The 22,833-nt window shown below is 42.1% G+C and overlaps 1 protein-coding gene across 8 annotated transcripts in view; it reads left to right on the top strand.

Moving 5' to 3' along the window:
- The window catches only part of LOC112267286 (ral GTPase-activating protein subunit beta-like), a 69,255-nt gene that overhangs the window by 22,888 nt on the left and 23,534 nt on the right, over positions 1-22,833 (top strand). For 6 of the 8 annotated variants that reach the window (XR_006079264.1, XR_006079263.1, XM_042300705.1 and 3 more), the window contains exons 6-16: positions 1,651-1,782; positions 2,202-2,383; positions 6,424-6,569; positions 6,835-7,051; positions 12,946-13,147; positions 17,113-17,280; positions 19,520-19,634; positions 19,961-20,108; positions 20,300-20,364; positions 20,760-20,898; positions 22,368-22,501. Coding sequence is in view for 6 of the 8 variants with exons in the window: in XM_042300705.1 (XP_042156639.1) it covers positions 1,651-1,782; positions 2,202-2,383; positions 6,424-6,569; positions 6,835-7,051; positions 12,946-13,147; positions 17,113-17,280; positions 19,520-19,634; positions 19,961-20,108; positions 20,300-20,364; positions 20,760-20,898; positions 22,368-22,501 (1,648 nt within the window). In the remaining 2 variants the exon portion in view is untranslated. The remainder of the gene's footprint in view (positions 1-1,650; positions 1,783-2,201; positions 2,384-6,423; positions 6,570-6,834; positions 7,052-12,945; positions 13,148-17,112; positions 17,281-19,519; positions 19,635-19,960; positions 20,109-20,299; positions 20,365-20,759; positions 20,899-22,367; positions 22,502-22,833) is intronic. The other 2 variants (XM_024445554.2, XM_042300706.1) reach the window with 1 other exon arrangement.

Here is a 22,833-nt window from a genome sequence, read left to right as displayed (position 1 = left end):
GGCTGTAGGATTTTTTCCTGTCAACCACTAACCTGTGTTTTCTACAAGCACATGGAGTATCCAGCCAAATAGAAAATCAGCCAGCCAGAATCCCCTCAGGTGGTTAAGACAAGCCGCTGGTACATTCTAATGCCTTAATTCCATACGAAATACACAGTGAAATGATTGAATTGGGTTTACTGGTTTTACCTCCCAGATTAGAAAAATTAGTTGTATGAATTCAGTGTATTGTTTGTTGTTTTGGATATTGTTTAGGCCTATACTGTATGATCAGAAAAATTTTCTGGATGTTTTTTTATGTTTTACCTTTAACCTGTTTTCTCTTGATTAGAATGATCTAATTTACACACTAAGTAGTCAAAACCCTATGCTATGACACACCAAATTGAGATCAGGTGCATCCAATTTCCTTTGATCATCCTTGAGATGTAACTAAAACTTGATTGGAGTCCACATGTGGCCAATTAAATTGTTTGGACGTGATTTCGAAGGAAACGCACCTGTCTATATAAGTCTAAGGAACTGTCCGTAGATCTCGGAGACAGATGGCTCATCACAATTCTATCTGGGAAAGGGTATAAAACAATTTCTAGAGTGTTGTATGTTTTCAAGAGTACAGTGTTCTCCATAATTAGGAAATGGAAAAAATATGAAACTACACAGACTGCCTAGAGCTGGCCGTCCGACCAAACTGAGCAAAAAGGACCTTGGTCAGGGAGGTGACCAAGACCCCAATGACCACTCTGACAGAACCACAGAGTTCATTCAAGTACAACCGCCTCTACAGCACTAACCCAATCTGGCCTTTTTGGGAGAGTGGCCAGACAGAAGCAACTCTTGAGAAAAAGGCACATGCCAGCATACCTGGAGTTTGCAAAAAGGCATGTGAATGACTTCGAGCACAATGGAAAAGATTCTGTGGTCTGATGAGATAAAAATTGAACTATTTGGCCTAAATGCAAAGTGTTGTCTGGAGAAAACCAGGAACAATTAATCACCCATCGAATGCCTTTCCTACCGTAAAGCATGGTGGTGGCACATCATACTATGGGGATGATTTTCAGTGGCAGGCACTGGGAGACTGGTAAGGATAGAGGGAACAATGAATGGAGCCAAATACAGGCAAATCCTTGATAACCTTCTTCAGAGTGCAAATGACCTCTGACTGGGGCGAAGATTTACGTTCCAACAGGACAATAACTTGAGAAAATCTGCAAGGAAGAATTGGAGAAAATCCCCAAATCCAGATGTGCAAAACTGATATACACCCAACACGACTCAAAGCTGTAATCGCCGCCAAAGGTGCTTCTACAAAGTATTGACTTAAATAAATGAGATATTTCTGTGTTTCACTTTCAAGACATTTGTAAACATTTCTAAAATCATGTTTTCACTTTGTCATGGCGTATTTTGTGTAGGGAAAAAATGGTTTTAATCCCTTTTGAATTCAGGCTTGTAACACAACAAAATGTGGAATAAGTCGAGGGCTATGAATAGTTTCTGAAGGCACTGTACACGTACATGCAGGAATATTTATAAACTAAAGTATTTGATAATGGATTATTAGCTGATTATAAGCACAAATTAATATTAAGCATTAATTATGTAAATGTATTCATAAGATTCATTAAATGTTCTGTTTTGGCACAGACTGTTGCGGTTCACCTACGGTCCATCCTTCCCTCCGTTCAAAGTCCCAGATGAGGACGCCAACATGATCCCTACTGAGATGGACAACGACTGTGTGGCTCAGACCTGGTTCCGTTTTCTTCACATGCTGAGGTGAGTCCCACAGAGCTAGCTATATGTATATGTGTGGCACATTATAGGAGGTATTGCTGTTCAAATCTATACTGTATTCTGTGTAATTGCTCCCCGATGAAATAGTATAACTTTCTTCAATCATCATTTAAGAAACTTATCCTGGAAGTAACTTATTGGGTCTTTTTGATGAAGAACATACATAAAATTAAAGAAATTGATCTGAAAATGATTCTAGACTCTTAATGGACCTCCAAAATTGTAACCTAAAGATCTTAGGCTACATCAATTTAACTGTTACTCTCTAGCAGTTGTTTTTGGCTAGGTAGTGGAGAGAAAGAACATATTACTTTACCTAAAGACTTTGGGAAATCCAGCCCAGGACCAACGTTTTTGCACCCCTATGCTAACAGTCCCCTCTACCTCTCTTCCTCTTGCAGTAACCCGGTGGACCTTAGCAACCCGCTGACGGTCAGCTCTACGCCAAAGTTCCAGGAGCAGCTGCTGGGGGTGAGCGGCGTGCCCCAGGAGGTGATCCAGCAGCATCCCTGTCTCAATCAGCTGCCCCAGATCTTCTTCAGGGCCATGCGGGGGGTCAGCTGCCTGGTGGATGCCTTCCTGGGTAAGACTATCTCACTTTATCATTTTTTTTCTCTCCATTGCATATAACGTTAAATTTGACTTTGGCCCTGTCCAGAGACAACCTCCAGCACTTTCCCCTAGGCACTTCATGTAGATCTAGTCCTGTATTCAAGAAACCGTTCAGAGTAGGAGTGCTGATCTAGGATCAGTTTAGCCTCATAGATTGTAATGAATAAGATTACATGGACAGGGTGATCGTAGATCAGCACTCCTACTATGAGACGCTTTTTGAATATGGGCCCTGAAAAAATTGGATAGGTATGGTAGTGGTTCCTTCTCCGCTAAGAGGCTGGTGATTTTGCCCTGTTGCTTGAGCCTATCCAATACTTTCATATCCTCATGTTTTGCTGGATCACATCTGACTAAGAGGCCACGTATATGTTTCCTTCTGGCTAGGTTTCAGACTCGCAAAGAGAGAGATTTGAGAGAAACTGCCTTATGGTACTCAAACTTCAGCATTCAATTCAGGAGTCAAAAGGGTTTAGATTTTGTGGACATTGATAATGTGAAGAAAATAAAAAACATCAAGCAGACCTCCCTGCATTTTTGCCCTATACTTTATCTAAGCACTGTCACAGTGAAGGCTATATACCTCCCTAAATCTCTTGACATCCCCATGTGAAACGGCAGCGCAATGCCACTTAGATTTTTCTTTTGGTTAATGTATCGGTTTTCATTTTGAAAATCACAAACTAGTATTAGCTATGTGGCCAATTATGTTCTACAGTGCCCAAACACACAGAATGTCTCTAATAAATACCTAACATGGCTTGAGTTGTTGAACAGTCATTTAGCCCAATAACTAACCCTCCATTTTGTGTTTCTGCTTCAGCTTTTGTTATTTTTCTTTCTTCTTTCCCAGAAACACCACTAGTGGTGTCTCCTAGGACCAATATACGTGACAAACTTCCCCCTCTAGTTACACTATTAAACCATATCTAACCCAATGAAATCCAATCACTGACATTATGTATATACCAAACAAGATTCCCTATAGTGTGGTGCCACACTTCTACAGTCACAAAAATAACCTATTCATACACATCTAGGAAAATTGTTGATCGATGGCCGTGTCAGCTGCCAAAATAATTGGTCCATTTTGTCTTGGTTGGTTGGTCGGTCTGTGTTGTGATTTTCCAGGCTGTGCTTTGACCAATGTCTTTCCTTCAGGTTTCGCTGTGTCTTGGAACAACTTCAGAGAAAGGCTTCCCTCCATGCGCTCCTATTGTACTCCATAGTAGTGTGCTCCCAACCAATCATAAAGGGAGCTGAAGCATTTTGTTGGATTTGCTGGGGCTCACAAAAATCTGACTGTGGTGAAGCTAGCTGGTGCATGCACTTAGTGGCTGTGTCCAAATCAATTGAATCCATAATCACTATCAGGACAGCAGTGATAAATGGTCTCAATCCTGAAAACCTCTCTTCTCTACCCCTGTATTTCTTGTTATTTTTACATACAAGTGCCTTCAGAAAGTATTCACACCACTCAACTTTTTCCACATTTGTTGTGTTAAAATGTTGGATAAAAATGGATTTAATTGTCATTTCTAGTCAACGATCTACACAGTACAAATGTCGAATTGGAAAAAAACGTCTCAAATGTATGAAAAAAAACTATCGTATTCAACCTCCAATACATGTTAGAATCATCTTTTGGCAGCAATTACAGTTGTGAATCTTTCTGGGGAAATCTCTAAACACTTTCCACACCTGAATTGTGCAACATTTGCCCATTTATTCTTAAAGCTCTGTCAAATTGGTTGTTGATCATTGCCGTACAACCATTTTCATGTCTTGCATATATTTTCAAGCAAATTTAAGTCAAAACTAACTTGGCCACTCAAGAAGATTCGCTGTCTTGTAAGCAACTTGTGTGTAGATTCGGCCTTGTTTTAGGTTATTGTCCTACTGAAAGGTGAAGTCATCTCCCAGTGTCTGGTGGAAAGCAGACTGAACCTGGTTTGCCTCTAGGATTTTGCCTATGCTTAGCGGCATTCCGGCATTTTTTATCCTGAAACTCCACGGTCCTTAACGAGAACAAGCATACCCATAACATGATGCAGCCACCGCCATGCTTGAAAATATGGAGTGGTACTCGGTAATGTGTTATCAGTGTGGACAGTAAGGGAACAGTAAGAACAGTTGAAGTCGGAAGTTTACATACACCTTAGTCAAATACTTTTAAACAAAGTTTTTCACAATTCCTGACATTGAATCCTAATAAAAATTCCCTGTCTTAGGTCAGTTAGGATCACCACTTTATTTTAAGAATGTGAAATGTCAGAATAATAGTAGAGAATTATTTCAGCTTTTATTTCTTTCATCACATTCCCAGTGGGTCATAAGTTTACATACATTAAATTACTGTTAGGTAGCATTGCCTTTCAATTGTTTAACTTGGGTCAAACGTTTCGGGTAGCCTTCCACAAGCTTCCCACAATAAGTTGGGTGAATGTTGGCCCATTCTTCCTGCCAGAGCTGGTGTAACTGAGTCAGGTTTGTAGGCCTCCTTGCTCGCACACGCTTTTCAGTTCTGCCCACAAATTTTCTATGGGATTGAGCTCAAGGCTTTGTGATGGCCACTCCAATACCTTAACTTTGTTGTCCTTAAGCCATTCTGACACAACTTTGGAAGTATGCTTGGGGTCATTCTCTATTTGGAAGACCCATTTGCGACCAAGCTTTAACTTCCTGACTGATGCCTTGAGATGTTGCTTTCAATATATCCACATTTTCCTGCATCATCTATTTTGTGAAGTGCACCAGTCCCTCCTGCAGCAAAGCACCCCACAACATGATACTGCCACCTCTGTGCTTCACGGTTGGGATGGTGTTCTTCGGCTTGCAAGAATCCCCCTTTTTCCTCCAAACATAACGATGGTCATTGGCCAAACAGTTCTATTTTTGTTTCATCAGACTAGAGGACATTTCTCCAAAAAGTACAATCTTTGTGCAGTTGAAAACCGTAGTCTGGCTTTTTTATGGCGGTTTTGGAGCAATGCCTTCTTCCTTGCTGAGCGGCATTTCAGGTTATGTCAATATAGGACTCATTTTACTTTTCTCGTTTTACTTTGCACTTTTCGCACCAAAAGTACGTTCATCTCTAGGAGACAGAACTCGTCTCCTTCCTTAGCGGTATGAAGGCTGCGTGGTCCCATGGTGTTTATACTTGCGTACTATTGTTTATACAGATGAACGTGGTACCTTCAGGTGTTTGGAAATTGCTCCCAAGGATGAACCAGACTTGTGGAGGTCTACAATTCTGAGGCTGATTTCTTTTGATTTCCCCATGATGTCATGCAAAGAGGCACTGAGTTTGAAGGTAGGCCTTGAAATGCATCCACGGGTACACCTCCAATTGACTCAAATGATGTCAATTAGCCTATCAGAAGCTTCTAACACCGTGATATCATTTTCTGGAATTTTCCAAGCTGTTTAAAGGCACAGTCAACTTAGCGTATGGAAACTTCTGACCAACTGGATTTGTGACACAGTGAATTATAAGTGAAATAGTCTGTCTGTAAACAATTGTTGGAAAAATGACTTGTCATGCACAAAGTAGATGTCCTAACCGACTTGCCAAAACTATAGTTCGTTAACAAGAAATTTGTGGAGTGGTTGAAAAAATTGTTTTAATGACTCCAACCTAAGTGTATGTAAACTTCCGACTTCAACTGTATATGTTTGATAGGCTATGCCAAGCTTCTGAATAAGTGAACTGTTGTCAATCAAAATTGGTCGTCAAGGCAATGAAGTGTAAATGTGAATCTTTTTCTCTGTAGATTTTTATTTTTAACGTTTGTTTATCTGTGGTGAGTATCTTGTAACAAAGAAGACATCCATCCATGTGAGATGGCTTGTGCATTTTAGGCTGTTTTTTTTCTGTCTGTGGAGGAAAGGAGAAACACAAAAATTACGCACTGCCGACGTTGACGTCGGGAAACCGGCTGTGATTGGATGTTGCTGTTTTCACTTCAAACACTTGAATGTCCTCTGCCTCGTTCCTTCTCTCTCCCTCAGGTGTCTCCCGTCCCCGGTCGGACAGTGCCCCGCCCACCCCTGTCAACAGACTGAGCATGCCGCCGCCCACCACCAACACCACGCCCCCTCACAGCCGTCGCCACAAACCCACAGGGGTGACAAAGACGGCCAGTAAAACCTCAACGGTAGGTTCCTACCCCAGAGTTTGTTGTACTTCTTTTGAGGTGCTGTTTATTAGTCTTTCCTAATTTGGCCCATTTGTATCAGATTTAAAATGGAGAACGGAAGTAAAATGGGAAAAAGACTTCATACCTTTGCAAATAATGTTTTTTCTGATGTTTAAAAAAATTAGCAAATGTTAATGTGACTGAATATTCCTATTTTTACTGTGTCAGTTTGATAGTTCATTTAATAAATTCCTGGTTATCTACCACTCCCCTACCCACCCAGGCAAGCATAACACACCAACCCAAAGTGTCCCACCAGCCGTCCTCCACCTCCCCCCTGTCCAGCCCCAACCAGACCAGCTCGGAGCCCCGGCCGCTGCCTGCCCCCACCAGGCCCAAGGTCAACAGTGTCCTCAACCTTTTTGGCCAGTGGCTTTTTGACGCCGCGCTGGTGCACTGCAAGCTCCACGCAGGCCTGAGCCGGGACAACAGCATGACTGGTAAGGCAAGGGTCAGAGGTTAAGGCTCAACAATTGGTCAAAAACGGGTTTGACTAGTCTAAAGAGTCTTCCTCTCCTTTATTGTAGCCTCTTCTTTAGCTTTGACAAATGTGTTCAGCATCGAACAAATTCTTATTTTCAATGACGGCCTTATTTTCAATGACGGCCTAGGAACAGTGGGTTAACTGCCTGTTCAGGGGCAAAATGACAGATTTGTACCTTGTCAGCTCGAGGATTTGAACTTGCAACCTTCAGGTTACTAGTCCAACGCTCTAACCACTAGGCTACCCTGTGCCTTCGTAAAGTACTCAGACCCCTTGACTTTTTCCACATTTTGTTACGTTACATCCTTATTCTAAAATGGATTAAAAACTAACAATCCTCAACAATCTGCACACGATACCCCATTATGACAAAGCAAAAACTGGTTTTTAGACATTTTTGCAAAAAATTAAAAACACATACCTTATTTACATACAGTGGGGCAAAAAAGTATTTAGTCAGCCACCAATTGTGCAAGTTCTCCCACTTAAAAAGATGAGAGGCCTATAATTTATCATAGGTACACTTCAACTATGACTGACAGAATGAGAGAAAAAAAATCCAGAAAATCACATTGTAGGATTTTTAATTTATTTATTTGCAAATTATGGTGGAAAACAAGTATTTGGTCACCTACAAACAAGCAAGAATTCTGGCTCTCACAGACCTGTAACTTCTTCATTAAGAGGCTGTGCAGCAACGCCTCCCATCCAACCTTACAGAGCTCAAGGCTGTAAAAACTCCCATAGGTGCTTCAACCAAGTACGGATTAAAGGGTCTAAATACTTTACGTAAATAAAATATTTCAGTTTTTTATTTTGAGTACATTTTTAAAAAATTTAAAAACCAGATTTTGCTTTGTCATTATGGCGTATTGTGTGTAGTTTGAGGGGGGGGGACAATTTAATCATTTTTAGAATTAGGCTGTAATTTTAGAATAACCCCCCTCAGACGATGCTGGATGTGGAGGTCCTGGGCTGGCGTAGTTGCACGTGATCTGCAGTTGTGAGACCTTTCCACCACCCATTGCAGATTATGCTAATATTAGTATTCATCTTCAATTGTGAGAAATGTGTAGTTCTATCCTCCATTTTGATGGACTGTGGTTTTTCAGCTGATCTAGGCCAGGGGTCGGCAACCCACGTCTCTTAAGCCACATGCAGCTCTTCAACCCTTCTCTTGCGGCTCCCTGGTTATTTATAGATTACAGTGCATTTAGAAAGTATTCAGACCCCTTCAATTTTTGCACATTTTGTTACATTACAGCCGTATTCTAAAATTGATTCAATAGTTTTTTCCCCTCATCAATCTCTACACCATACCCCATAATAAGAAGAAAATATAGGTTGCTTTTTTTGTTGCAAATTTATAAAAATAAAAAATGAACTGATTTAAAATTATATTTACATAACTATTCAGACCCTTTCCTCAGTACTTTGTTGAAGCACCTTTGGCAGTGATTACAACCTCAAGTCTTCTTTGGTATGACTCTATAAGCTTGACACACCTGTATTTGGGGAGTTTCTCCTATGCCGATCCTCTCAAGCTCTGTCAGGTTGGATGGGGAGTGTCGCTACACAGCTATTTTCAGGGGTCTCTAGAGATGTTCAAGTCCGGGCTCTGGCTGTGGCACTCAAGGACATTCAGAGACTTGTCCTGAAGCCACTCCTGCGTTGTCTTGGCTGTGTGCTTCGGGTCGTTGTCCTGTTGGAAGGTGAACCTTCGTCCCCAGTCTGGGGTCCTGAGCACTCTGAAGCCGGTTTTCATCAAGGATCTCTCTGCACTTTGCTCCGATTATCTTTCCCTTGATTTCCCAGTCTCTGCCGCTGACAATCATCCCCACAGCATGATGCTGCCACCACCATGCTTCACCGTAGGGATGGTATTGGCAAAGTGATGAACAGTGCCTGGTTTCCTCCAGACGTGACGCTTGGCATTCAGGCCAGAGAGTTCAATATTGGTTTCATCAGACCAGAAAATCTTGTTTCATGGTCAGAGTGTTCCGTCTGGCCGCTCTACCATAGTGGCTTCCGCCAGGCCACCATAAAGGCCTGATTGGTGGAGTGCTGCAGAGATGGTTGTCCTTCTAGAACAGGGGGGTCTGATTTGGTGTCACAGTTTTTCCCCAGCCAGAGCTAATACACCTATCTCCAATAATCACCTAATTATGATCTTCAGTTTAGAATCATTTGATTAATCAGCTGTGTTTGCTAGGGATGGAGAAAGTGTGACACCAATCAGGCCCTTGAGGACTGGAGTTGCCCACCCCTGTTCTAGAAGGTTCTCCCATCTCCACAGAGGAACTCTGGAGCTTTGTCAGAGTGACCATCGGGTTCTTGGTCACCTCCCTGACCAGGGCCCTTGTCCCCCGATTGCTCAGTTTGGCAGGGCGGTCAGCTCTAGAAAGAGTCTTGGTGGTTCCAAACTTCTTCCATTTAAGAACGATGGAGGCCACTGTGTTGTTGGGGACATTCAATGCTGCAGAAATGTTTTGGTACCCTTCCCCAGACCTGTGCCTCGACACAATCCTGTCTCGGAGCTCTTTGGACAATTCCTTTGACCTCATGGCTTGGTTTTTGCTCTGACATGCACTGTCAACTGTGGGACCTTATATAGACAGATGTGTGACTTTCCAAATCATGTCCAATCAATTGAATTTACCACAGGGGGCTCCAATCAAGTTGTAGAAACATCTCAAGGATGATCAATGGAAACAGGTTGATCCAGAGTTCAATTTCGAGTCTCATAGGAAAGAGTATGAATACTTATGTAGATTAGGTATTTATTTTTTAATAAATTTGCAAACATTTCTGAAAAACATTTTCCCTTTGTCATTATCAGGTATTGTGTGTAGATTATTATTATTTTTATGACATTTTTCAAATTGGAAAAGTTAGTAACCTCCCCCCAAAATAAGGTTAATAAAAAAATGACTTCATTTCGTTAGGGAATGCAGCCAGGCACCTGCACCTACTGGTGTGAGGCTATTAGATATATTCTCACGCCAAGCTGCAAAAGGCAGCAATTACACAGTGTCCAGTCTCGCCAACATACAGGAAGGGCAAGGACATATGGGTGTCAATTCAAAGGCCTGAAAACAAACCCGTGCCAGAAAGCGCACCGAACCAGTAAATTCTGCTATTTATTAATTCATTTCATTTGTAAGAATTTTTTTCCATAATACTGTTAGAAATACCAGTTGTTTAGATGTGAATTAATAGAATATTTGTAATCTAGCCGACACAATCATTTGTTTTATAGGCTCACAGCTGGCACTCAGAGGGGAGCAAAGAAAAAAGGCGGACCCATCTTAGAAAACCATATTTATTTGTTATTATAGGGCCTCCTGAGTGGCGCAGCGGTCTGAGGCACTGCATCGCATTGCTAGAAGTGTCACTACAGATCTGGGTTCGATCCCGGACTATGTCGCTGCCGGCCCGAAACCGGGAGACCCATGAGACGGCACACAGTCAGCACAGCATCGTCCAGGTTAAGGGAGGGTTTGGCCGGCTGGGATGTTCTTGTCCCATCGCACTCTAGCTACTCCTTGTGGTGGCCGGGTGCATGCACGTTGACTTCGGTCACCAGCTGTACAGTGTTTCCTCTGACACTTTGATGCGGCTTGCTTCCGGGTTAAGCGAGCAGTGTGTCAAAAAGCAGTGCGGCTTGGCGGGGTCGTGTTTCGGGGGAGGTGCATGGCTCTCAACTTTCGCCTCTCCCGAGACCGTATGGGAGTTGCAGCGATGGGACAAGACTGTAACTACCAATTGGATATCAGAAAAAAGGGGTAAAAAGAACAACATTTTTTTATTTAATGTTTTATTATAGCCCATGTAAAGAAAAAATATGATTAACAAATCATTGTAATCAAAATAGGCAGCTCCACGAGAGATTTCTTTCTCCAAAACAGTATGGTCACTGTCGAGACCATAGGTGCTGAAAATGGTCTACAGTTTTTTGAAACAAGTTATTTTTTTCATTTCACTTCACCAATTTGGGATATTTTGTGTATGTCCATTACATGAAATCCAAATAAAAATACATTTTAATTCCAGGTTGTAAGGCAACAAAATAGGAAAAATGCCAAATACTTTTGCAAGGCACTGTATGTGTAATTTCATAGTTTTAATGTCTTCACTATTATTCAACAATGTAGAAAATAAATAAAAAACCTTGAATTTCACTACACCCGCAATAATATCTGTTAAACACAAAATTCGATTTTGATTTGTGTCCAAACTTGACTGGTACTGTATATTGATTACCATCAAACATTATTTTTTCTTTATAATACTTGTGTATCTGTGTTTGATTATTACATTTCTTGCTGGGCTTGATGTGGGTATTTCAATTAATTCCTTTTGTTGGTAGGTTTTTAAATTTAAAAAAAGTCTTATCACTATGTTATTGTATGTTCACAAGATTCGATTCTCTCCAACTTCACCAGACAGCCGCTGTGCTCTGCTCTGTGACCTTGAATGTCAGATTTAGTGGTAATTTGATCTGACTGGTGTCTGTGATGCGATTGCCTCCTTTGCACATGAAAAGGGCTTGAATGTGTTGTGCGGCTCCCTGAACACTTGGCTTTTCCAGTCATAAAAGTTGCCGACCCCTAATCTAGGCTGTTGCATTTTTCGTTTTATTTCATTATCTTCTGGTTTAGTTTTAAATTTCGCTTTTTGCATGTTGGTTATTTGTCATGATGGTTGTTTCGACTATCTATCTTTGTTGACACTGATGTTTAGAGCACTTAGAAATATCACTATGAAAGTCTTGAAAACAAAACAAAGAACCATTTAAGAAATTGAACCACGAATAAGACTTCATCATATCACTGCTGTTCTTTGATTTGTTTCCCATTTTTTACATTTCTATTTTGCAGCTACATTTGTCCAAATTCTTCTTTCTTGTAAGTAGGAATACAATACTTTTTTTTTTTAAACTTGCAGTTTTCCTGTACTTGATTGGCATTTTTTGTTTGTGCCCATTGTCATCGCCACTGAGTCGTTATTAGGTTGCCAGGGGATGTATTCATTAGGCAAGAAGAAAATCGATGGAAACAAGGAGAGGGAATACCAGAACCGGTCCGATAAGAAACACTTGTTCTCGTATTCCGTAGCAAAACATTTTCTATGCTCTAATGAATACGACCCTGAACTTGCCAGTCCCAAACCACCCCCCATTCTGCCTGGAATCAAACTGACCTGCTACACCTGGATCATACCCATGTAATCTCCTCCCCAAAGGATCACGCACACTAATACTTATTTTCCAAAGAAACCAACAAACGTTCCGTTTTTCTGCCGTAGCTTTCTTTGCTCCTCAGTTGATGACCTTGAATTTCTGTGTACTGTATGTTACACATGTATGTGGTGGATGTCTGTTCCATATATTTGTGCTATATATCGTGCCTCGTGTGAACTTCCAAGGAGCTAATAAGTAGACATTGCAAACTGAATTTTGCCATTGATGAGAAAATATATTCACCTGTATCAGCTCTTTGTGGGATGCTACACAGAGCTCACAAAGAGGCTGCTGTGTGTTTTACATCTCTTTTTGGTTCAGAAAACATAATGAAACTTTACGTAATCCAAATCGGTTGTTGTCGGCAGAGCAAAATGCCCAGGCAGAAGTATTGTAAATGCTCCCTTTCAAATCGTGTGGGGTGCATTCCAAATGGCACCCTGTTCCTTATTAAGTGCACTATTTTTGACTGGGGCTCTCTCTGTCCTCTCTCTTTTCTACCCCCACCCTCCTTCACTCCCTCCATTCGTGTTCTCTCTCTCCCTTATTTCTACTCGCCCCTCTTCCTATGAACCCCCTTCTCACTCTCGCTCTCTCTCTCTTGCCAGCCCTGGCCACTCAGACAGGTGTGGAGCTGAGGAGGAAGGGCTCCCAGATGTCCACAGATACCATGGTGTCCAATCCCATGTTCGACGCCAATGAGTTCCCCGACAACTACGAGTCGGGCCGGGCCGAGGCCTGTGGAACCCTCTGTAGGATCTTCTGCAGCAAGAAAACTGGCGAGGAGATACTGCCCGTTTATCTGTCCAGGTACCTACATGTTTTACCGTGATACAGTAAAAGCAGAAAGGCAATATAGTAGTATTATATAAATATTATTTTTAAATGAGTGCCCAAATCTCCACAGATTACATGTTTTAGTTTTGTAAGTATACTGAACAAAAATATAAAAGCAACATGGAACGTGTTGGTACCATGTTTCATGAGCTGAAATAAAAGATCCCAGAAAAGCCTATTTCTCTCAAATTTTGTGAACAAATTTGTTTACTTCCCTGTTAGTATTTCTCCTTTGCAAGATAATCCATCCACCTGACAGGTGTGGCATAATCAGAAACTGATTAAATAGCATGATCATTACTCAGGTACACCTTGTGCTGGGGACAATAAAAAGCCACTCTAAAATGTGCAGATTTGTCACACAACACAATGCCACAGATGTCTCAAGTTGAGGGAGCGTTCAATTGGCATGTTGACTGCAGGAATAGCCACCAGAGCTGTTGCCAGATAATTCTATGTTAATATCGCTACCATAAGCCGCCTCCTATGTTGTTTTAGAGAATTTGGCAGTACGGCCAACTGGCCTCACAACTAACCACGCCAGCCCAGGATCTCCATATCGAGCTTCTTCACCTGCGGGATGGTCTGAGACCAGCCACCCGGACAGCTGATGAAACTGGGTTTGCATAACTGAGGAATTTCTGCACAAACTCTCAGAAACCGTCTCAGGGAAGCTCATCTGCGTGCTTATCATCCTCACCAGGGTCTTGACCTGACTGCAGTTTGGCGTTGTAACTGACTTTAGTGGGCAAATGCTCACCTTCGATGGCCACTGGCACACTGGAGAAGTGTGCTCTTCACGGATGAATCCCGGTTTCAACTGTACCGGGCAGTATGGTGTCGTATGGGCAAGCGGTTTGCTGACATCAACATTGTGACCAGAGTGTCCTGTGGAAGGTTTATGGTATAGGCAGGCATAAGCTACTGACAACTAACACAATTGCATTTTATCGAAGGCAATTTTTATTTTGTTTAACCATTTATTTAACTAAGCAAGTCAGTTAAGAACAAATTCTTATTTACAATGACGGTCTACACCGACCAATCCCGGACTACGCTGGGTCAATTGTGCGCCGCCCTATGGGACTCCCAATCATGGCCGGTTGTGATACAGCCTGGATTCGAACCAGGGTGTCTGTAGTGATGCCTCTAGCGCTGAGATGCAGTGTCTTATCTTAGATCGCTGCGCCACTCGGGAGCCCCACTTGAATGCACGTAGGTACCGTGACGAGACCCTGAGGCCCATTGTCGTGCCATTCATCCAACATATGCATATCTGTATTCCCAGTCATGTGAAATCCATAGATTCATTTATTTATTTCAATTTCCTTACAATGAACTGTAACTCAGTAAAATCTGTGAAATTGTTGCATGTTGCGTTTATATTTTAGTTCAGTGTAGTAACGTAGTTAACATGCTAAAATGTTAAAAGCACGTATATCCTACCAACGGGACATTAAAAATGGTAATATCTTATGTTTCACTGAGTCGTGGCTGAACGACGACATTATTAGCATAAAGCAGGTGGGTTACACACTGCATCGGCAGGATAGAACAGCAGCCTCTGGTAAGGCAATGGGTTGGCAGCCTATGTATATTTGCTGGTGCACGATATCTAAGGAAGTCTCAAGATTTTGCTTGCCTGAGGTAGTGTGGTCTACAGCTTATCATGAGATACTCAATCTACAGAATTTATCTGTGTTTTTCGTAGCTGTCAACACACCACCACAGACCGATGCTGGCACTAAGACAGCACTCAATGAGCTGTAAACCGCCATAAGCAAACAGGAAAACACTCATCTAGAGGCGGCGCTTCTAGTGGCCGGGGATTTTAATGCAGGGAAACTTAAGTCTGTTTAACCTAATTTCTATCAGCAAGTTAAATGTGCAACCAGAGGGGGAAAAAACTCTAGACCACCTTTACTCCACACACAGAGATGTGTACAAAGCTCTCCCTCGCCCGCCATTTGGCAAATCTGACCATAATTATATCCTCCTGATTCCTGCTTACAAGTAAAAATTAAAGCAGGAAGCACTAGTGACTTGGTCAATAAAAAAGTGGTCAGAAGAAGCAGATGCTAAGCTACAGGACTGTTTTGCTAGCACAGACTGGAATATGTTCTGGGATTCTTCCGATGGCATTGAGGAGTACACCACTAAGCTAAGGGGTAGAGCTGCCGCTTTCAAGTAGCTTTAAGATATCCCGCTATGCCCTCTGGCAAAACATCAATACAGGACTAAGATCGAATCATCGGATGAGCGTCGGATCCGGTGTAGTATGTGGCAGGGCTTGCAAACTATTAGACCACAAAGGGAAGCACAGCCGAGAGCTTCCCATTGACACAAGCCTACCAGACGAGCTAAATTACTTCTATGTTCGCTTCGAGGCAAGTAACACTGGAACATGCATGAGAGCATCAGCTCTTCTGGACGACCGTGTGATCACGCTCTCCGCAGCCGATGTGAGTAAGACCTTTAAACAGGTTAACATTCACAAGGCCGCAGGGCCAAACAGATTACCAGGACGTGTACTCCAAGCATGCGCTGACCAACTGGCAAATGTCTTCACTGACATTTTCAGTGAAGACAGTACAGACTCTCCCTGTCTGAGTCTGCAATACTAACATGTTTCAAGCAGACCACCATATTCCATGTGCCCAAGAAGGTAAGAAGGTAACCGACCCTAAATGACTACCGACTCGTGGCACTCACGTCTCTATCCATTATCATTATCCCAGAAACGCTAGACCCACTCCAATTTGCATTCCGCCCCAACAGATCCACATATTATGAAATCTCTATTGCACTCCACACTGCCCTTTCACACCTGGACAAAAGGAACACCTTTGTGAGAATGCTATTCATTGACTACAGCTCAGCATTCAACACCATAGTGTCCTGAAAGCTCATCACAAAGCTAAGGACCCTGGGACTAAACACCTCCCTCTGCAACTGGAGCCTGGACTTCCTGTCGGGCCGCCCCCAAGTGGTAAGGGTTGGTAACAACACATCCGCCAAGCTGATCCTTAGCATGAGGGCCACTAAGGGGTGCGTGCTCAGTCCCCTCCTGTACTCCCTGTTCACTCATGACTGCAAGGCCAGGCATGACTCCAACACCATCATTAAGTTTTCCGATGACACAACAGTGGTAGGTCTGATCACCAACGACGAGACAGCATATACGGAGGAGGTCAGAGACCTGGCCGTGTGGTGACAGGTCAACAACCTCTCCCTCAAATTAATCAAGACTAAGGAGGATTGTGGACTACAGGAAAATGAGGACCGAGCATGACCCATTCTCATCGACGGGGCTGTAGTGGAGCAGGTTGAGAGCTTCAAGTTCCTTGGTGTCCACATCACCAACAAACTAACATGGTCCAAGCACACCAAGACAGTCGTGAAGAGGGCACAACAAAACCTATTTCCCCTCCAGGAGACTGAAAAGATTTGTCATGGGTCCTCAGATCCTCAAAAGGTTCTACAGCTGCACCATCGAGAGCATCCTGACTGATTGTATCACTGCCTGGGTATGGCAACTGTTCAGCCTCTGACTGCAAAGCACTACAAAGGGTTGTGCGTACAGCTCAGTACATCACTGGGGCCAAGCTTCCTGCCTTCCAGGACCTCTATATTAGGCGGTGTCAGAGGAAGGCCCTAAAAATGTCAGACTCCAGCCACCTTAGTCATAAACCGTTCTCTCTGCTCCCGCACGGGAGGTGGTACCGGCGAGCCAAGTCTAAGTCCAAGAGGCTTCTAAACGGCTTCTACCCCCAAGCCATAAGACTACTGAACATCTAATCAAATGGCTACCCAGACTACTTGCAAATGGCTAACCAGACTACTATGACGTTTCTAAATCTGTGTTCCCCTTTTCCACAGCTTTTCCATGCACGTGTTCTAGCTTCAGACTGACTCCTCCAGTCTCTTTCCTCCCCCAGGTTCTACATGGTTCTGATCCAGGGCCTCCAGATCTCCGACTACATCTGCCGACCGGTGCTGGCCAGCATCATCCTCAACTCCTCAGCCCTCTTCTGCTCCGATATTAAGGGCATCAATGTGGTGGTCCCCTACTTCATCTCAGCCCTGGAGAACGTCCTCCCTGACCGGTGAGGAATGCACCGTCTATATTTGGTGTGCTTGCTGAAAGAACACTTATTCCCCATACTTCTCATTATTCTGCACTCTCCTGCGCTGACACCACTTGTACTGCTTGTAAGAAACGATATTACAACAAACGGCTCGGTACAAGATTTGTTACTTTCGGTTCTTCTATTAAATGTCAAACGCCATACACTGAATGACAGGATAAAGTCTGTCTAGTAATTTGTCGACCAGGCCAGTAATGTTTCAGCACATTTGGTGTTCTAGTTAGACATTTATGTGCTCTGTCACAATCTGCCATAGAAAACTGCTAGTGTCGCTTCCTGGTCAGCACTGCATTGTTTAGATTACACTTGGAAAAAGCTATAATTGAGCAATATGATTGGCCATTCATTCAAACGCCATCACGCGAGTCACAATTTAATAAGCAGTACATGAGTTGATGCATTCAACACAGCACACAGGATCTGTCCAGACTAGCAACACTTTCAATTATTAATATATTAGCAACTTAGGAATAGGCTCCAGAAAGACGCTTAGCATTCGTCTTGGCTACTGTAGCCAGATCATAGAGATGGACAGAGGACTCTAGTTCCCAAAATACATTTTTAGAATGGGCTGAAACCCGTATGGGTTAAGGAAGGATCACATGATTCCATCCAGGTCATCAGGAGGCTGGGCTCCAGACAGTGACAATAAAGTTGTATTTTGCGACCGTTTAACTTGGCTGTGCGAGTTAAATGTTTTATAATTGGTCGCATCGGCGCGAGCTGCACATTCTACATGGTCACCTCACTTCAAACGTTCTATTATTTTAGGAGGCTAAAACCATGATTTGGTCAAACAGTAATGTGCGTTATCCTTATGATTCCTGTAATGAAAGTCTCTGCCCTGCGGCTGTTTCACTCAGGCCTGCTGCTGTGATGAGTGCCACTCTCTTCCTCTCCCCCCACTGCATTTGTAGGCTATGACAGTTCAAAATCCTTTTGGAGGAAAAAAATACAGCTTTGGAAGCAACTACTGTTGTCACTGTATTTAGCTCTATAGGGACTATTTTACAACCAAGATATTTGATATGGCTTCGAAATATGCAGCAGCCTTTGCAAGTCCATAGGACTCATTGGGTAGTAGGCTACAACTGAAAAGTTTTAAGACCTTTCATTTTCTGTTAGATCAATACATGGCTACCAGCAGTGGGTATTATGTTTAGCGTTAGCGATACAGTTAATGTGTTTTTAGTTTCCACTTACTCATGTGGTGAATTGGCCCCAAATAAATTAGCCTATGATATCGGTGCCCATAAAGATATAAGCAAATTCATCTCTATTGAACAAAATATTCAGATAATTCTGGAGCCCTATTTTGACAGAGCAAAATGTTTCCGTTGACATCATTGGTGTGCATGTGATTTTAACCAATTTTGAGTAGGCATTGCCTACTAATTGGTTGATGTCATTGGAATCACTTATCCACAATCTTTATTACAAAACATAAATATTCTATTTTCACATATGTTGATGTTAGGGTGGTGCTGGAGATGATGAATATAAAGTTGACATTTAAAAAAATATATATCTTATTAAAGGGCAATGTAATTTGACACAAAAATGTATGGAATTAATACAATTCTAAAGAATATAGTAATGCTGAATATTATACAGATGTTTAATACACACCATAATGACCAAATGTAGCCAATTAATAGCTACATATAGAGAGACAGCATGCCAACCTTTGGCTAATAAGCATTTATTTTTGCTGTGGTGTAGTTTTGTTATCGAGTATCATGATACTTAACCTGGTATCAGTATTGAAGCACAATTCTGGTATCGTGACATCACTGCTGCTTGTACAGCTGACGCAAGCACACAGAAATGTACCTTGTCTAATTAGTCTTATGATGTTTGAAAGACAGTTCAAGTCAAATGGTCTTTCTATTTCTGTGTTAAGGACATCTGCATGCATAAGGAATGCGGTTTTGACCAGAATGGACTTTTTTTAGCCCTTAGGGTGAAGTATGCCGCCTTTTGTATGTTTGTCTCTTACTGTCACGCAATCGAAATGCCCAGAAATTAACATTAAAAAACGGTATATGCTTAAAACAAGCTCAAATGTAAATGTAAGCATTTGCTTGAGGAGTTTTATCAGTGTACGCTTGGTGTTGGTTAAACATGGTATCTGACTGCTGTATCTTTTGAATGTTTGACATTTGAGTTAAGTTAACTTGTTCTTTCCTCCCCCCAGAGAGCTGTCAAAGTTTAAGACATACGTGAACCCCACTGACCTGAGGAGAGCCTCCATTAACATCCTGTTGTCCATGCTGCCTCTGCCACACCACTTTGGCAAGGTCAAGTCAGAGGTAAACCTGTTAAAGAGAGTTTAAAGGGACATCACACTTCAAAATTGAAATTAGAATCACACCATCGGTTGTGTAGAGACCTCTAATATGCTTCATATCAACCCTAAATACATGGAAAATATTAGCATGAAATGAGGAAATTATATAGCTTTTATATTTAACATTCAATTTCGATTGAGGCGTATAGATGGACTTGGACTTATCACAACGTTAGTGTTTTGTTCTGACTCTGTTTTAGTTGATCATTTGCAATGCCCTGTAGTTCTGAGGTCGCCTAAATGCAAAGGTCACAAGACGGACCCTTGTGTATTATTTGTATGTTCCAGGTGCTCATGGAGGGCAAGTTTAGCAATGATGACAACTCGCTGCACGACAAGGCCGTCACCTTCCTCTCCTTCAAGCTGCGATTGGTCAACATCCTAATAGGAGCGCTACAGACGGAGACGGACCCCACCAATACGCAGATGATCCTGGGTTAAGTTGATCTCAATTTTATCTGCAGCAATTTCTTTTACTTTGATTGTTTACACTGAAAACTGTGTTATACATGAAATGTATTATTTTGTCTTTTGGCATCTTTCTCTTTTAAGTAATACAGAATCAATGAATTGTAATAACTATTACATAACTACAATGGAATGACTAAAGGCCTTTTTTCTGTACAGGTGCCATGCTCAACATTGTCCAAGACTCTGCTCTCCTGGAGTCCATCGGTGCCCAAGCGGAGGTGGTAAGAACTAATAATTTTGTACTCCACGCTGTAGAAGCGCTCACTCAACTAGAAAGAAATGTGTAAATACAGTAAACTTAACTACACGTGTAGCTAAGAGAGATCGTTAAAAAAAGAGATGTGACCTTTATTGAACAATGGAAGACCCTTGAGGTTAGAAACCTCTTATGGGGGCAACCTGGCAAGAGGTCATCAATAAATCAGTATTTAAAGGATATTTTACTCAAACATCTTTTTACATTTATTTTGTTCATTAGTCCACTGTTTATCCCCAAAAAGGTTTAGGGGACCATATTAATAGTGGACTTATGAACAAAATGCTTTTTGATGCAAATATCCCTTTTAATCATCTGAGCAGACTATGACCCCTGAACATTCTAATGCCACCCCAATAGGGCAGTGTGGATGGCAGCCATGTTCTGGCTAAAAGCCACAGCAGGAACAACAGTGGCATCAGCAACGCCAGCGGGGGCAGCTCTGAGGCCACCACCCCCGACAGCGAGAGGCCCGCCCAGGCCCTCCTCAGAGACTACGGTGAGCCCCTTCGAGGATGCACTCATGAGCCCTTTTTCCAAAATCCTGACCTGGGTTAATTGGCAAAATTGTCCCAGGGAAGTTCAATCATGCGCACCTGAATAATCTTAAAAGGTTAACAAATTATATTTGGACCTAGGTGTGCCAAAAATCAACCAACTGTCAGCCCTTCCTTGTTAGTAGCTCTGAAGATGAGGCCTTTCTTGACTAGTGTAACAAGCTAGACGTGCGCAATGTAAAGTCAGAAATATTTTTGGAGTTTTGAATGTTGACACTGTGTTTTCACCTTTTTCATTCCGGTCAGCCATGCTTTAATTGTATAGTGGACATGTATGACGTTGACTAAAGGTGATTCCATGATGAACCAAAAATGCATTATTATTCTCATATTTGCAGTGATGCCGTGTCATTTGAATGATACTATACTACTGTTATCAGAATGGAGACAGTTGCGTGTATTGTCACTTGCTAGATTTCCTCCCTATACAGTGTGTGCAACTTGTTCATTAACGTCATCTTTAACTGCATGCGTTATGGTATTCAGCATATGCATGTCGTTTTATGGGAGTTGGACTATGAACCAAGACCTGGAGTTGAATGTTTAAGTATTTCTTTGATTCCTCACATAATCCTTGCTTGTCTCCTTCTCAAAGCACATTGGAGCAGAAGATCTGAGGTTCCATCCCTAGGATCTTCTCCTCCAATGCATTTTGAGTAGGTGGTGAGGACACGAGGAATCAAGCACATATACAATTGAGATTCATCCCATGTTATTCCCACTGACTGGCTGCAAATATATTATAAAATAAGTAGATAATGGGCAAAAATGCTGACAATCCACTAAATGCAGGCTCTCTCTTGTGTGCAGCAGTTGTACTGCAATTTCTTGTGTTCTCTGACAAGTTCATTTCAAACAGAATCTTCTACAAACTTTGTTGAAATGTTAAGTGTTTGTCCATCTTCATTTTAACACTGACGCGTCTGAAAGACAATTGAAACACTTACATGCAACACTATTTGTTGATTCTTTGATTATTATTATTTATTTTTTTGTAAAGATGCATGTTCTTGGTCGATAAAATTGTCCCAAGTTTTGGCTACCACTTTATTGGCAACATGCACGGTTGGACATGGTTTATACCAGTGTTGGTGTGAATTCACGAATTTAACATTTCTAATGAGGATTTTTAGATTTCAATGAGTTGAAAACTGAATTTGACCCCCAATCCTGTTTATCCAACCACAATATCTAACCTCATACCGAACAAAAAAAGCCATTACTTCAATTTCCAATGTTTTGAGTGTACCTGTTTGTCCTCATACAGTACTGCTCGACATGCCGATTGCTGTGTATCTGATGCTTATTAGACGTGTTCTGCCTGGTCCGGTAGTTACTAACCCCAGCTCTCCTTCTCTGCTTGTGGCGTGACGTGGTATGGTGTCGTCATCTGGGGGTGTCATATCCCTAGCTCTCCACACAGATACAGCCGCCGGTCTACTGATCCGCAGCATCCACCTGGTCACCCAGAGGCTCAACTCCCAGTGGAGGCCCGACATGAGCATCTCCCTGGCCGCCCTGGAGCTGCTGGCCGGCCTAGCCAAGGTAAGAGCCCCCAGGGTCTTGTTCATTAAGGCACGCAACATTTTAAAACGTCTTGCCACAGGATCAAGAATGAGTGTTTCAGGTAGGTGGACATGCATATTTCCTTTAGGGTTTGCAACATTTGAACCAAGGTCTCTTTTACAGAATTACATAAATTACAGGAAATACACACATCAATATAATTACAAATTTCAAGCAGAAAGAAAAGCAGTCAAAAAATTAAGACATTCAGTAGTAAGGTCCTCAATCTGCTTTCTGAATTTCCCTCGAGGCACCAAAATGTCAAATTTAAGAACATTTTGAAGATTGTTCCACAAATAAGATGCAAAAAA

Source organism: Oncorhynchus tshawytscha, linkage group LG02 (assembly GCF_018296145.1).
Source record: "Oncorhynchus tshawytscha isolate Ot180627B linkage group LG02, Otsh_v2.0, whole genome shotgun sequence".
NCBI classification, from domain to species: Eukaryota; Metazoa; Chordata; class Actinopteri; order Salmoniformes; family Salmonidae; genus Oncorhynchus; species Oncorhynchus tshawytscha.
Note: the sequence above shows the minus strand (reverse complement) of the source record. Positions and strands in the feature narration are given on the sequence as shown.